General features: G+C 40.2%; 1 protein-coding gene across 1 annotated transcript in view; it reads right to left on the minus strand.

Annotated features, from left to right (window-relative positions):
* Positions 1-16,239, minus strand: part of LOC108516608 (formin-1-like) — a 97,386-nt gene extending 81,147 nt beyond the window's left edge. Inside the window, exon 1 of the mRNA XM_017854182.1 lies at positions 16,153-16,239. Coding sequence (XP_017709671.1) covers positions 16,153-16,231 — 79 coding nt within the window. The 5' untranslated portion in view covers positions 16,232-16,239. The remainder of the gene's footprint in view (positions 1-16,152) is intronic.
* Between the last annotated feature and the right edge of the window lie 725 nt (positions 16,240-16,964).

Raw genomic sequence — 16,964 nt, forward strand, 5'->3', positions numbered from 1 at the left:
TGTAGTAACACAGAGCGTGATTATGGAGAATGAGAAAATCCAGTTTCCTGGAAATATCATCCATCCTGGAGGAGTTATGAGAACCAGAAGAGATTTGTATTTTGCTATTTATCTGACGCTTAAAGATTATACCAATCCATCTTCCTAGGGCAAGCACAAATGGTCAGTTTTATAAATCTTGATGGACTAAGTCAAGTAAAAGCCAGAGCCTACTAGTTAAGAGTCCAGATATCGGCCGGGCGCAGTGGCTCAAGCCTGTAATCCCAGCACTTTGGGAGGCCGAGACGGGCGGATCATGAGGTCAGGAGATCGAGACCATCCTGGCTAATACGGTGAAACCCAGTCTCTACTAAAAAATACAAAAAACTAGCCGGGCGACGAGGCGGGCGCCTGTGGTCCCAGCTACTCGAGGGTGGCTGAGACAGGAGAATGGCGTGAACCCGGGAGGCGAAGCTTGCAGTGAGCTGAGAGCCGGCCACTGCACTCCAGCCTGGGTGGCAGAGCAAGACTCCGTCTCAAAAAAAAAAAAAAAAAAAAAAAAAAGAGTCCAGATATCAAGAGGCACAAATCTGAGGAACAATCCATTAGACACCGTGGTAGCTCGTCTCCGAGATGTCCATCATCAGCTTTTTCCTTCCCTGCATGTTTGTGCTGTTCTCTAGTTGAGAGGTGGTGTCTATTGCTTCACTCCCTTAAAACCGGGCTGGACTGTGACTTCTCTGAACAACAGTGACGTGATGCTTCAGTCCCAGTGTTTGAGAGGATAGGCAATTTCTAATTTCTCATCCTTGGAACATGTGCTCAGGAAAAAGCCAGTAACTACGTAAGAAGGCTAACTACCGTGACACCACCATGCTATGAGAAAGTGCAAGCCATGTGGAGTGACAGCATGGGCTCTCAGAGATGCCCAGCCAAGCCCCACCCTCCATCCACCTGAGCCGAGAAGCTGCAGTCTACAGATGATTTCAATGCTAGCCATAATCTAAATCCAACTTCACAGGAGACCTGAAGCAAGAACCAGCCAGTGAAATCTAGTCAACTCACTCCACTGTGAGAGACAGGCATACACTGTTTTAGCCTACTAAGTTTTGAGGTGGTTATGCACCTGGATTCCTATTGCCAATTGGCTATAATTATCAAATATCCACTGGCAAATATAAGTTCCAGAGGCAAAGACTGTGTTCATTTTGCTCATCATTGCATTCATAACATGCAGCACAGTGCCTAGAACGTAGAAAGCCCTAAACTAATAATACATAACAATTTGTAGAAGTTTATCTGTTCCAGTATGGAAGAAAGACCCATAGTCAACTGGCTGACATTTTTTATGGCCAGTTTCATGACCACAATAACCTTACGGTGGTAGTATTACTACCTCTCTCTTTGAGATGAGGGAACTTCAGCTTTTTTTTTTTCTTTTGAGGAAGTAAGTTTCCCAAGCTCAGAAAGGTAAGGGAGAGGGCTGGGCATGGTGGCTCGCGCCTGTAATCCTAGCACTTTGAGAGGCCGAGGCAGGCAGATCACCTGAGGTCAGGAGATCAGGACCATTCTGGCCAACATGGAGAAATCCCAGCTCTACTAAAAATACAAAAAATTAGCCAGGCGTGGTGGCACATGCCTGTAATCCCAGCTACTTGGGGGGCTGAGTCAGGAAAATCCCTTGAACTCAGGAAGCGGAGGTTGTGGTGAGCTGAGATCACGCCATTGCACGCCAGCCTGGGCAACAGGAGCGAAACTTGTCTCAGAAAAAGAAAGAAAGAAAGAAAGAAAGAAAGGTAGAAAGACAAGAAAGAAAGAAAGAAAGAAGGAAGGAAGAAAGGAAGGAAGGAAGGAAGGAAGGAAGGAAGGAAGGAAGGAAGGAAGGAAGGAAGGAAGGGGAGAGATTTGAACTCAGGTTTGTGCAATTCTAAAGCCAGGCTCTGTTTATTATAGTCTCCCAGGAGACTACAACAGAAACAATGAGAAAACAATTTGAAAGAGATGCAAAACCCACCCCTTGAATCTTACCCAGGACTATTGAGCTCCATTAATTGCTGTCAACACGCTGGAACCTATTTCACATGAAGCTCAGACCAATTACAATTAATGCCACAGTCATGACTACAAGCTAGAAACCAATGCCAGAGGAAGCTTAAGTTAAAGAAAGCAACGATCACGCACATATATTATGTTAGCAATTAGGCTTAATCCTAGAATCATGAAGCCAAAGGGAATGTATTAAAGAGAGAACAGTGCCCTCCTGGGAAGAAGAGCAATTTCAAATAGACTTTTTAGTGGCTTTCTACATTACCTACTTGAATATATTATGCTCCCCTAGAATTACTATATTACAATTACTCACGCCACATTTTATTTATTTCAGCAAGGAAATGGGATGATGCGATGAGCTCAGTGGGCAGATGGTTTGGTTATTTCAATGAATAATTTGAATGTCAACAAGTTGGTGGATGCTAAGATGAAAGGGAAAGTAGTAAATAGCAAAGGCCTCGATGCCTGACTCTGAGATGGAGTAAGGATGAGCTATCAGGACTGGCATCTCACTTCTAGAAGTTGAGCACTCAGGTTTTGCTAAATTTATAAAAGCACATGAACTAACGTCGCATATTTCCCATAACGAGAAAACCAGTTTATCTCTGTTTAAAACAGTTCTGATCTACTCAAACACACATTTTTAATTTTCACTGAAAAATGCTATAAATAAATCAAAATTCAAATAAAAAAACTGGGAGGGAACAGTAGATCTATTTCTCAATTCAGAAGATTAATAAAAGGATTAAGGAATTAAATAATCACATTCTCTAGCCTCAGCTTACAACTTTTTAAAGGCTCAGTTTCTCAATAAATGGAAAAGCAAATTCTCATTATTCTCCCAATCTGTTTGAAAGCAGAGTTGGGGTGTTACGGTGATTAACAGTTATCAAGGCCCATTAAAGTTGTTAATTAAGTGGCGTTTACTATCATTTTCCATCATTTTTAGCTACTGAGACAGGGTCTTTGTGGATCCCAAGGATCATGTGTTTGCAGTTCAATTCAGCAGCCACTAGGTGGTAATATTGTTGATTTTGGTAGCCATGAAGTGTGATCTATCAGACCCGCCCTCTTAAATGGAATTATATACATCCCTTATATCATCAAAATGTAACTATAGAAATAATAATTATACTTTAAAATATTTAAAATACTTTAATTGTGAAAAATATAATCCCATATAAAAGTTCCATGCATATCTGGTATCTTTTAATCTTATGCTAATTCTACTTACCTTTTACTCTAATTATATACATTATCATCTTCAAATTATACTTATAACAAAAAGAAAGTGTCAGGTCTTAGAGAAATCCAGCTTATATTCATTGCTTTTGGCTTATTTTTAGAGGAGATGAAAAAGATGCACATAACTTTCCTTCTAAAAGTTATGGCCGTCCTCTGTAGTAAATAATTATTTGCCACTTGAACTTGGAACCACTGCTATTTGCACCACTGGGTAAGTAAAACTTCTGTGGTTAACTTTTCTGAGACCCACTATCTGAAGCATCTGATAAGGTTTGACAAAATGACATTAACAGCAGCAGCGGCTGATACATATAGTGCCAGGTTCTGTGTTAACTGCTTGACAGACATTAGTCCTGGGTTCCTACGAGAGCTGCCACAATTCATTTAAGGCCAAATGAATTCAGCAGAAGAAACAGACCTGTATTATTTGAAAGAATGAAAAGATCTTTCCAAAACTGGACATTGTCTACAAAACTATGTATTATGTAACAGGTATTATGCACAATAACTCCCCGAAGGCAATACAGGTGTTAAGCTCTTCCATTATGAAGAAGACAATAACTGTATAAATTAAAGAGAAGTCATGTGATAGCACCTTTGATCAATCGCTGATGAAAACCTTGCCATAGCTGTCAAGAACCCAAAGAGAAAGTGGTGGCTAGGCCAACAATTACGTGAAGCAATTTATCATGAGAACAACCATTATGCAAGATGCAGAGCTCAATACTGATTCCATAAAATACTTAAATGATTGTCACTGCAATTCTTTACTCATTACAATGGAAACTTTGTTGTTATCGTTGGGAAAGGTAAAAGAGGACCTCTACTAAGACCTCAGAAAAGGAATCTTTGAGGTTAAGCTGTTACCCAAGGTTAAGGCAAATCTGCTATTTTGATACTTTTCTTCTTTAGATGGTGAAACAAAAATGCTTATTTCTATATACCCATTGGGTCCTGGGACTCAGATAAACTACGTGGTTCTCTAGGTCAGCAGCAGGGCACAGTAATGACGCTGGGATTGAGCTCACCCTGACCTTGAGTAAGTTCCCACGTCCCTCAGATTCAGTTTTCTTATCTGGAAAGTTAGGAATGAAAAAAAATCAGTTTCAAAGGATTGCTGCAAAATTAAATGAAGTGCTACACACCTGTTCAAGTCAAGTAGTATGCTCCCCAGTCCTCCCCTCCACACACCAGAACTAAAAATTCAGGAGGAAAATGTTCAGTATATGGGTGTTTCTCACAGAGAGTCAAAGTGGGATAAGAATGCCTTAAACATAACATATTGTATTTATTAAAGCTTTATAGTTTATATGGTGGTTTCCTTTTTTTTTTTTTTGAGACGGAGTCTCGCTCTGTCGCCCAGGCTAGAGTGCAGTGGCCGGATCTCAGCTCACTGCAAGCTCCGCCTCCTGGGTTTACGCCATTCTCCTGCCTCAGCCTCCCGAGTAGCTGGGACTACAGGCGCCCGCCACCACGCCCGGCTAGTTTTTTTGTATTTTTTAGTAGAGACGGGGTTTCACCGTGTTAGCCAGGATGGTCTCGATCTCCTGACCTCGTGATCCACCCGTCTCGGCCTCCCAAAGTGCTGGGATTACAGGCTTGAGCCACCGTGCCCGGCCTCCTATGTTATCTAATTTCATCTTCATAATGACACCGTGGACTAGGTATTTATTACTATTCCCATTTTACAGACAAGAAAAAAAAGGCCCCCAGAACTTAAAATCCTTTGCAAAATCACACAGAAAGGTTAAGTGATGAACCCAGTGTTCAAACCTAGGTTTTCTGCCTTCAAGCACAAAGCTCTCTCCCTATATTCAGAACACTTAAAAACACAACATTTTATTGTGCCTATCGTTACGAAGACTGTATTGCACACTTAAGAATTTGTTAACACGGTAGAATTCATGCTAAGTATTCTTACTAAAATAACAAAAGTTGTATGTATGTAGAAAAAAGTATTGCTTAATCTAATTAAACAGCTTCTGCACAACAAAAGAAACTAGTGTCAGAGTGAACAGGCAACCTACAGAATGGGAGAAAATTTTGCAATCTACCCATATGACAGAGGCCTAGTATCCAGAATCTACAAGGAACTTAAACAAATTTACAAGAAACAAACAACACCATCAAAAAGTGGGCAAAGGAGATGAACAGACAATTCTCAAAAGAAGACATTTATGTGACCAACAAACATGAAAACAAGGTCAACATCACTGATCATTAGAGAAATGCAAATCAAAACCACAATGAGATACCATCTCCCACTAGTCAGAAGGGTGATTAAAAAGTCAAGAAAAAATAGGTGCTGGTGGGGATGTGGAGAAATAGGAACACTTTTACACTGTTGGTGGGAATGTAAATTAGTTCAACCATTGTGAAAGACAGTGGCAATTCCTCAAGGATCTAGAACCAGAAATACCATTTGACCCAGCAATCCCATTATTAAGTATACACCCAAAGGATTATAAATCATTCTGCTATAAAGACGCATGCATACATATGTTTACTGCAGCACTATTTACAATAGCAAAGACTTGGAACCAACCCAAATGCCCACTGATGACAGACTGGATAAAGAAAATGTGGCACATATTCACCATGGAATAGTGTGCAGCCCAAAACAAGCATGAGTTCATGTCCTTGGCAGGGACATAGATGAAGCTGGAAACCATCATCCTCAGCAAACTAACACAGGAACAGAAAATCAAACACTGCATGTTCTCACCCATAAGTGGGAGTTGAACAATGACAACACACGGACACAGGGAGGGGACACACTGAGGCCTGTTGGGGGGTGGGGGGCAAGGGGAGGGAGAGCATTAGGACAAACACCTAAAGCATGCAGGGCTTGAAACCCAGATGACGGGTTGATAGGTGCAGCAAACCACCACGGCACACGGATCCCTATGTAACAAACCTGCACATTCTGCATATGTATCCCAGAATTTAAAGTAAATTTTTTAAAAAAGGAAAAAGTATTGCTTAAAGAAAATAAAACAGATATTTATATTTAAAACCCTTTTAAAGCAAAAGTACATATGTAGTCAAGATAGTAAGAGATAATCAGAACATGGCTCAGTATCATGACTAAGACTTCAGAGGTTACTAAAACTCTTCTTTGGGGAAACACAACTTAGTCTCCTCCCAGTTCTTCCAAAACAAACTAATGAAATGTGAAAAGGGTGAATTTACAAGTGGACAACAAGGTCTGTACATAGAAAGAAAGAGCCTGACTGACTTGGCTCCATCCCCTCCTTCTACCTGGGGACATTTCCAGTCATCAGAAAGAGGCTAATGCAACTGCGGCTCCAGAGTCTCATCAGACTATCTTGGATTCTGCCATGATGAAAGGGAAATGAAGAGATTACCCAAGACCACCACCATGAGGTTGTCCTTAGTAACACTTTAATTCTTACACGGGTAAGGGCCTTACTCGGAGTCGTAAAAATCAGTTTAAGGTACAGTCCCCTGTTCTACCAAAGCAAGCAAATAATCTGGTTCCATAAGGTTGGAAAGATGTAGGTCTGTGTGTGTGTGTGTGTGTGTGTGTGTGTGTGTGTGTGTGTAAATATCTGCTGCTGCTCTAGGAAAGACCCTGTAAGAGTTAATGATACTTATTTGACAAATAGTATCTTATCTCCAAACACAACCACTACCATCTCTCTTCTACTTGCATGTCGTTCTGACACAGCGTTTAAAAACAGGAGACAAGGCTGGGCGCGGTGGCTCACACCTGTAATCCCAGCACTTTGGGAGGCTGGGGCGGATGGATCACTTGAGGTCAGGAGTTCCAGAAAAACAGGAGACAAACTCTTTAAAAAATTAAGAGTTAAGGCCTAAAATGCAAATACCCATGGAAGAGGTCAGATCCTGACAATGATCCCAAGATATAAATGACTGAGATTTGTTTCTACGTTTGTGATTAGGTTTAAAGGATGGTCTGTGTCAGGGTAATATGAGAGAAGATCTTTACTCTCTCCCTTTGGTATATTCATAAGAGTGTACATTGAAGCACCCGTGTAATCAAGATCCCAAATGAAACAAAGAACAGGATTACAGCAATAAGAAAAAAAAGATGAGGAATAGGTAAAACACCCTACATACTACAGGCTTCTTCTTGACCACTTCTTGACCATAATGTGAATTAGGGTTCATGTTACATACCTAATAATAACATCACTGAAGTGTGATGCCTGGAACTGAAGTGATGATGGAACCATGAGCAAAATAAGTGAAGTCAATCCAAGTCAAGGAGAAAGAACTGAGGGGCTCCAGCAGATTCATGTGTATGCATGTGTGTGTGTGTGCGTGTGTGTGTGTGTGTGACTGGACTGTCTTGAGCTCTCAATGCCTTTAAACATTTCCATGCATTTTCTCATTGACTGGGAGGATTCCATTGGATAGAGCTATCCAGAGCGATGTTAAAGAAGGGAGCCACAGGGAAGAAACCAAGGTACTAGCTCATAGATCTGGCTCCATAACGGACCTTCAGATTTCCTTTTAAGTTGTCCGGTCCAGCATCGAAGGAAAGTAATGAGGCTGTGAGTAAGACCATTTGGTTTCCAATTCTAGGTTCGGGTGGCTAAGGGACCCCAGTTGGTATAATAATGGGGAAGCAATGAACAGAAAGCAGAATCTTGGAGGAAAAATGTGAAGTGCAAAGTACTGAAAGTTAGCTGTTCAAAAAAATTTTTTGTTTAATATTTAAGAGGTATTCATTGGTTAAAACCCCCAAATTTATGAAAAATCTGCATACACCTATGAACCTCATCTGCCTATTTTCTACCTGCTGCAGCAATGAACCTGTTTGATTAGTTTTAGGGGTAACAATCTAAATATTTACTAATAACTTAGGTGCTAATTAACAGAACAGGCAACCTGTATGGGTGTTATGGTGAGGACCAGCTGAATATCCATCTTAGGTTAGTTTTTTTTTTTTTAGACGGAGTCTTGCTCTGTTGCCTAGGCTGGAGTGCAGTGGTGCGATCTCGGCTTATTGCAAGCTCTGCCTCCCAGGTTCACACCATTCTCCTGCCTCAGCCTCCCAAGTACCGGGACTACAGGTGCTCACCACCACGTCCAGCTATTTTTTTTTAGATTTTATTTTTAGTAGACACGGGGTTTCACCGTGTTAGCCAGGATGGTCTCGATCTCCTGACCTCGTGATCCGCCTGCCTCAGCCTCCCAAAGTGCTGGGATTACATGCGTGAGCCACCGTGCTCAGTCAGTCTTAGGTTAGTTCTTATTTGTTCTCACTGTTAGGTAGCATTCATTTTTTGCTTCATCTTTTATCTGAATGATAAATAATATACCCAATAATAACATAACTACTCTTCTGACCCTTGTTTTTATCCACTTAAACATATACATTAGGGATCCTTCCAGGTCAATACATATAGACATTTTTTTTTTTTTTTTTAAACAGATGCTTAGTATTCCATTGTATGGAAATACCATAATTTAACAACTCCATTACTGGATGGTCATTAGAAACTGACTTCAGGGGGAAGCCATAAGCTCTTTGTAGGAATTTCTGGAAAAAAAAAAAAAATCCCCTCTAGCCCTTTTAGATAAAAGCCTACTTAATAGATCTCTGATAAAATAGCTTTTTTTCTTTTTTTTTGGAGGAGTCTCACTCTATGGCCCAGGCTGGAATGCAGTGGTATGATCCTGGCTCACTGTAACTTCTGCTTCCCGGGTTCAAGCAATTCGCCTGTCTCAGCCTCCAGAGCAGCTGGGAGTACAGGTGCATACCACCATGCCCGGCTAAGTTTTGTATTTTTAGTAGAGATGGGGTTTCGTCATGTTGGCCAGGCTGGTTTTGAACTCCTGACCTCAGGTGATCCGCCCGCCTTGGCCTCTCAAAGTGCAGGGATTACAGGCCTGAGCCACCACACCTAGCCAAATAGCTTTCTTCATCTTCCATGGATTACTGCTCTGTTACTTAAGTGATCCGGAAGTCACAAGAGATTATCTTAATTCTTGGCCATCTGATGATCTTTGGAACCACGACTGTTGGTATCTTCTTGAGTAGCAGTGGGGTATACAAGAACCCATTTTGGCTCATGCAGAGTGCATGTTCTCCAGCCATATTTCTTCTTTCCACAAGCTTTGTAAAGAATGGCAAAATTATTTCCCTCACAGGTTACACTGTTCAGATTACTGACCTTTCCTGATCTCTGTAACCTTAGTGGTTGAATATGGTGATTCAGATAGTTTTGTTTCTACATTTCTGGGGGTTGAAGTGAAGAAATTACATAATAACCTGCTCTTATTTTGCAACTTAGAGATTTAAGTATGGCCTTTGTCAATCTAATCTGACCAAAGTATTTACTAAGAATAGATTATATGCATATGCCCAACATAGAAAGATGATTCTATATCCAGGAGGTCTGATCACAGAAATGTATTATTGACCAAAAATGTACCTCTCCAGATTCTGGGACGATTCAGCAATTCTGAAAGGATTCAAACAGAAAACCCAAAGAGGGGGAAAAAGTAGCCTCCAGGTACTTTACACAATTTAAGTTGTTTGTTCATAAATTCAACAAATACTTATTAACACCTATCATGGGACAGGCTGAGCCTATATTATGTTGGGACAAGTAAGTGAACAGGACAAAACAGACACAGTCCCAGCTGTCATGGAATACTTATCTGTTTATATCATTCCTTTTGCATTCAATGTAGAAAATCAGAATTATTGCTTTTGTTTATTTAAGTCTGGTAAATTTATTTTTTTACTAGAAAACAGTTTTTTTTTTTTTTAACTTTTGTTTTAGGTTTGGGGGTACATGTGAAGGTTTGTTACACAGGTAAACTAAAACAATTTTTGATATTAAGAATATCTCTAATCTAGCCGGGCGTGGCGGCAGGCGCCTGTAGTCCCAGCTACTCAGAAGGCTGAGGCAGGAGAATGGCAGGAACCCAGGAGGCGGAGCTTGCAGTGAGCTGAGATCGTGCCACTGCACTCCAGCCTGGGCGACAGAGCGAGACTCCGTCTCAAACAAACAAACAAACAAACAAAAAAGAATATCTCTAATCTCAGTTGGTCAAAGAAACTCAGAAAATAGTTTCACAGACTGGGGCTAGAATGGTTCAGGCAGAATCATTTAGAATTTGGCTCCATTCATGGATGCCAAGTGAAATTAATGGAGAATGAGATAAGGCCAAGTGTGGGAGAGTGCTGGGATTAGAGCCAGTTTAGGTTCCAGCCCTCCCTGCTAAAGCTATAAATACAAATGACCAATTTAACAGCATGAAAAGACCACCTACAAGATCTATACCTGGGATCTAATCGGTTGCTCTGCGCCTTCTTTTAATTATAGGATCCCTGCCATGTTTATGGGAACTTTTAATGTGAGCATCACATTTTTGAAGGCCATATCATTATGACCACGTTTGATCTGAGGGTGGGAAAGCAGGAGCTCACAAAATGCCTGCACAAGGTTATTCTGAACTGAGCCATAAACCAGCTTCAACAAGAGCCTAGTGTGGAAAAGAAAAAAGACACGTAAGAAAAAAAAGGCATGGATATCATGGAGTTTGCAACCCCACCAAGTGGTGTCATTAAAATTACACTCAATTCTCAGAAAATGAAATTCATTAAGAAAAAGTACCACAGTTTTGTCAAATAACACTATATAAGGGCATTCTGAGAAGGGAAGAATGATAAAAGACATAAGGATAAATGCATCATTTCCATTTGAGTGTGGCAACAGGATATGATTTACAGAAGAAAAATTAAATCATCATGATTCTTAGAGCTGAATTGCAGCTGATGTAAAAATAATCCTGAGTCACAATGCATGTGACTTCTCAGGCATAAAGAACACAATTGCTTAAAACTTTATGAGTGATAAGACTCCTAATAGAGAATTAGCTTCCTTGCAAAATGCTCTGTATAAGCTGTGCTATGGAAGTACAGAAGTATCTTTTCTCAGTTACATTTATTATATAATACCCTGTGCTCAGATACTCTGATACTTCACGTATCGTCTCATTCTACACCCTTCTCTTCGGGCCATCTCATTCATTCCTATGACTTGAACTGCTACCTTTAGAGTCTCATCTAGCTGTCTCCCATGAGCCCAGCATCTCTACCTGCGTGTCTCATATGTACAAAGTTAACACGTCTAACGTCGACCTCACTGTCTTCCATCTCAAATCTAGTCTTCCTTATCAGTATCCAGCCAGTTATGCAAGCAAGAAAAAGGAGTTACCCTATTCTCCTCTGTTTCATTTTGTACATCCAATTTAATATCCTGTCCTGTAATGCCTAAAACAGTCCTTTACTGTTTACAATTATGTCTTTTCCTTCTTATTTTTACTGTCATTGCTTTGTTTTGTTTTGTTTTAGAGACAGCGTCTTGCTCTCTTGCTAAGGCTGGAGCACAGTAGTGTAATCATAGTCACTGTAGCCTTGAAGTCTGGGGCTCAAGCAATCCTCCCACCTCAGCCTCCCAAGTAGCTGAGGCTACAGGTGCCACCACTTCCAACTAATTTTTGTAGAGATGGGGTCTCACTTTGTTGCCCGGGCTGGTTTCAAACTCCTGGCCTCAAGTGATCCTCCTTCCTCGGTTTTGCCATTGCTTTTGCAATGGCATTAGTCTGTTACTTGTTCAACCTTTTTGCATATTACTGTTAGTTATATTTCTCAGCAACAACAAAAAGCAAAGTGATATACCCCCACAAAAAAACGGCACAAACCAAAACAAATACAAACAAATCCAACATCATCATGTCACTCCTGTACACATTATTTTCCAATATTATCTGCTGCCTGTCAGATAAAGTTCAGATTCTTTAGCAAGTCATATTGTGACTCTTATCTCTTTTTTGGTCTTGGGTTCTTCTCATATGCCTTGTGATCTAGCCACACCAAGTTGCTTGCCATTTTCCAAACACATCATGTCTTTCATCCTTCTGAGACTTGCAGTGTTTTCCTCTGCCTGGAATGCCCTTTGTAGCCTGTCTGCTGAGAATTTCTAATCCTCAATTTCCTCATCTGTATAGCAGGGCGGTAATAGTACTCACTTCAAAGGACTGTCATGGTGACTAAGTAAAAAGGCGATTTGTTCCCCATGGTATCTAGCAGATAGAGGCACTCAGTAAATGTTAACATCATTGTCATCATTATTATTTTGTTCTTTTTCACGTCTGAAAAAAATATCTCCTTTGCTGAAAGTCTTACCTAAAAGTGTTGGGCATTCTTCCTTTCTGATTCTATATGCCTAATTACAGTACCACATTACACCAACTCCAAAATTGATAGAATTTTCATATTTTAGAGCCTCTGATATTTGGGTGCATCTTAAGCGTCTATATGCTGTGGCTTATGGCAGCAATTTTTCTTAGTAGTACATGGAATAATGGTATTTCTTACAATAAATAGCATATTAGATGAAATACTATACTTAAACTGTATGACAACTGTCATAGAAATTTGATTATCTATGGTGAATAGTGCATATTTGTGGCAAATGGAAAATCCTACATTTTCTATGAATCAGTGAAATATCTATGTAATAAAGGAACTACTATTTGGAACTCCAAACAGCAGCGAGGAGATATTCCATTTGTATACATTGCAATTTGGCAAAAACCCAGCCCCTACATCATAGCATATTGCTGTGAACTATAATGTATTTCTTAACCACAGACCCTAAACCATACATTTCAGAACCACAGAGGTAATAGCCTGATCAAGTAGCATGCTGTTACCTCCTTTGGTTAAGTAGCCCCACTTGAGAGCCAAACAAGGGCCAGGCCCAGAGTGGACAGGGGGCTAGCTTGTGAAATTCTGCATTCCAGTAACTTAGGATTCAAGCTGAGAAGGTAGAGCGAAAATGAGAAGAAAGTGTAGGAATGAGCTGAGGAAAGCCTGTGGAACATGCCTCCAGATTAGCACCTTCTGGTAGAAATATAATGTGAACTACAAATATAATTTAGATTTTCTAGTAGCCACACTCAAAAAGTAGAAGAAATATAACTTAGCTAATATATTTTGTCAGGTTATTAACATATTTATTAACTTACCTATAAATGAATAATGTTTTATTTATTTAACATATCTAAAATGTTACCAGTTTACCATGTAATCAGTATAAAAAAATCAGCAATAAAATATTTTACATGTTTTTTCTGCCGAGTCTTCAAAACCCCATGTGTGTTTTACCCTTGTAAGACATCTCAGTCTGGATTAGCCACATTTCAGCTGCTCAAAAGCCACATGTGGCTAGTGTCTGCCACATCGAACAGCACAAGTCTAGACTGTTTTTTTGACAAAATGAGTTAAGTAATGAAATAATCATAACAAGCTATTTCAACAGTAGACTTTTCTACCATACAATACTGGGAATGTTTAAGATTCCTACAATAGTATATATATTTTTATATTCTTAAATTTTTAAATAGAATGGTAATGTTTCCTTCACATTCAATTTATGTCTTGTTTTGGGTGGTTTTGTTTTAAGCATGATTTGATGTTATTCCTAATGTCACTTTTACCTCATCTGTTGGTTAAAGAGGAGATGACTGGCTGGGCTCAGTGGCTCACACCTGTTATCCCAGCTCTTTGGGAGGCCGAGGCGGGTGGACTGTCTGAGGTCAGGAGTTCAAGACCAGCCTGGCCAACATAATGAAACTCCGTCTCTACTAAAAATACAAAAATTAGCCGGGCGTGGTGGTGGGCACCTGTAATCCCAGCTACTCGGCAGGCTGAGGCAGGAGAATCACTTGAACCCTGGAGGAAGGAGGTTGCAGTGAGCCGAGATCGCGCCATTGCACTCCAGCCTGGTCAGTAAGAGCAAAACTCCATCTCAAAAAAAAAAAAAAAAAAGCGGGGGGGGCTGATTGTATTCAACTATAGATCTTTTCCCACTAAGATACTCCGGGACAGGGTGTAGGGGTATACAATTAATCTTAGTACTCTCAGTCTCTATCATAGAGCCTAACATATAGCAGGCTCAGAATAAATCTTTGAATACACATTAAAAGGTGAAGTAAGCTAGACAGTATTGGCTGTCAATCTGGGTTCCACACTGGAATTACCTGGAGAGTTTAAAAAAAAAAAAAAAAAAAAAAAAAGGAAAATCTGATGCCTGGTCCCACCCTGAGAGATGCTGATGATGGGTCTAGAGTTGGGCCTGGGTATCAAGATTTTTAAAAATCTCCCAAGTGATTCTAGTATGCAAGAGAGTTGAGAACCACTGTTCTAGGACTTTCTTAGAACAGCTTACTATGGCCATACCCGTACTTCCCTGACGTAAGATCCAGTTTCCCTCATATAAATTCCCTTTCTCTGAATAGACCAGAATTGTCTTGGGAGCCCTAGTAGAGAAGAGGCTAACACATTATCCCAAATGGGGATTTTCAAATTCCTTTTCCAAGGTACCAAAGAAGATTCTCAAGGTTTTAAATCTAATCATATTTATGTCTTTTCAACAAAAAAAATAAAATTCACGATATAAGCTAGCTGCTTTGCAGAGGCAGGATTCTAAGGGCATTACAGCATGCAGGCAGATAGTACCCTAACATACATATGGCAAAATTTTCTAGAAATAGAATAGCAACTACAAATAAAGATGGAATCCAAGTACACATGAGCCTCATTTCAAGTTAATTCTACATATGTAAACAGCAGACACTATTAACTGGGGTCAGCAAAAGGAAGTATCTCATGCTTTTCTTCAGGCTACTTAGGTTATATTTACACAGTATAATTACATAGCAATGCATTTTTTGATAAGTCACTTATAAAACCCATCTCCTATAGTCACACAGCACGCAAGTATTGGTATCTTTGCTCTCAAGATGGTTCTTTGCCTGACAGCATTTCTTCCATCATATATGAGGTCCTGTAATGGCTGAGAGAGAAATCTGACTTCTCCTACTTCAATACAGACAACCTTTCATCATGGACAAGGGAGCAATGGTCTCTGCACCAACGGAGCAGCAGCTGGAATGGAGTTCCTGTGACTCACAGACTGAGAATTTCCCTGCTAATTCTCAAGCTGGTCTGGCCACACTTTATGCATTCACCCTGCTTCACAGTCTTTTGTTGATGGTGTGGTAACATGTGGCCTTACTCAGTAATAGAAAGAGGATGTTGAGATATCCTCAAAGGCTCCTATGTGTGTTTCCTCTAGCTTTCCAGCAAGGAAATAAGCTGTCTTCAACAAGCCCACACTTATTTTTGTTTTACATCTAGAACAGGAATTATCTAAAAGACGTGCAACTTCCATGTTCACTAACCCTGATCAACAGAAGTTCCCTACTCATGCCAAAACTGTAAAGGAAGGAAATCTGTTAAGACTTCAAAGAAAGTGTGGAGTCTCATGCATATCACTTCCACTGATCAACCCCAGAGGGCTGATAGGTAGCAAGTGATTGATGGATGACATTCATTTGGCCCTAATTTTCCTATCTGAAAAGGAACGGAAAATATAACACAAGTTTCCAAATTGCTACACTCATAAAACCAGGAGGGTGATCACCACCCATCTGTCCAGGTTGACCACAAATGTGAAACGCATAACTGCATCTGCCTTACATGTATGTCGTTTGTTGGTGAACATGGGCTGAGAAATTCCTTGAGCTCCATGAAAAGACAAAAAACGTTTGTCCTCAGAGAATTTACAAAAAGCCAGAGTAACATTCAAGAATTTAAAATATTAAAATGGATTTGAAAGGTGACACAAAAGCTATAGGACAACTTTACCGTGAGTATGTAACCATCATGGAGAGATGGGCTAATGAACTCACCAGAGCTGCCTGTGGTCAGCCAGGATGCAAGCGGCCATGGGTCTCAGAGAAAAGATTCATGGAATGAAGGATGTTTCAGGGCCGTGTGTATGTGCTGCTGACAAAGCTTCCTACCTTTTTGGAAGAACTCCTCTAGTTTGTCCTTGAAAGGCTGGAGATACTCCTTTGGGGACTCCTTGCACACCACCACCATCTGTTTCTCACTTGCTGTGAAGAGAAATTTAGAATTAGACTTACTCAGGAACACGTATTTGCTGAGCTCCTGCTATGGGCCAGGCACTGTGCTATGCACTTGAGTATCAATTGTGCACATTCCTTGTCAATCACCGCTTGTCCAAATTCCAGGGTTGGAATGGGGAGGGGAAGAAAAACCAGAAATAATAAACAAACCAACAAAAATAATTAGTTCATTCTACACAACTCTTGAGGAACAGGGCAATGTAAAATCCTTCCATTTTTCTTCTAGAGATCCAGAGAAGTCTCTGACCTGGGATACGTAAAGTAATCTGCTTGTGTTCTCCCAAAGATGAAGAGAGGCAAAAACTACTTGAGGATTAGTCTCACGAAATTAAGGGTGCCAGCCCTCTTCAGATTCATACTCCAAAAGTAGAACGTGAAAAAGACATTGCAGAAATTCTCAGGCATCCAAGTTGTCTAGATACCAACCTAGTGATTGGCCAGGGTGACACACGCATCCCAACATGAGAACTAAGCCCAGGTTGGGGAGGACCCTGTCTGTTCTTCATGCTTCCCATTCCCCTATCCTTCCTTTTAATCCTCTATTAACACATGGGAAATAATTTTATGTAATTTACTTCAGATAGACAATCTAAAATTTGTAATAGAGTACTTTTTGATAATCAAGTCTGAGGTGACTTGACTTTTTAAAAATGATCTACTTATTGGATAGTTATGATTTGGCTACA

This window comes from Rhinopithecus bieti, unplaced genomic scaffold, assembly GCF_001698545.2.
Source record: "Rhinopithecus bieti isolate Rb0 unplaced genomic scaffold, ASM169854v2 scaffold_2653, whole genome shotgun sequence".
NCBI lineage: Eukaryota > Metazoa > Chordata > Mammalia > Primates > Cercopithecidae > Rhinopithecus > Rhinopithecus bieti.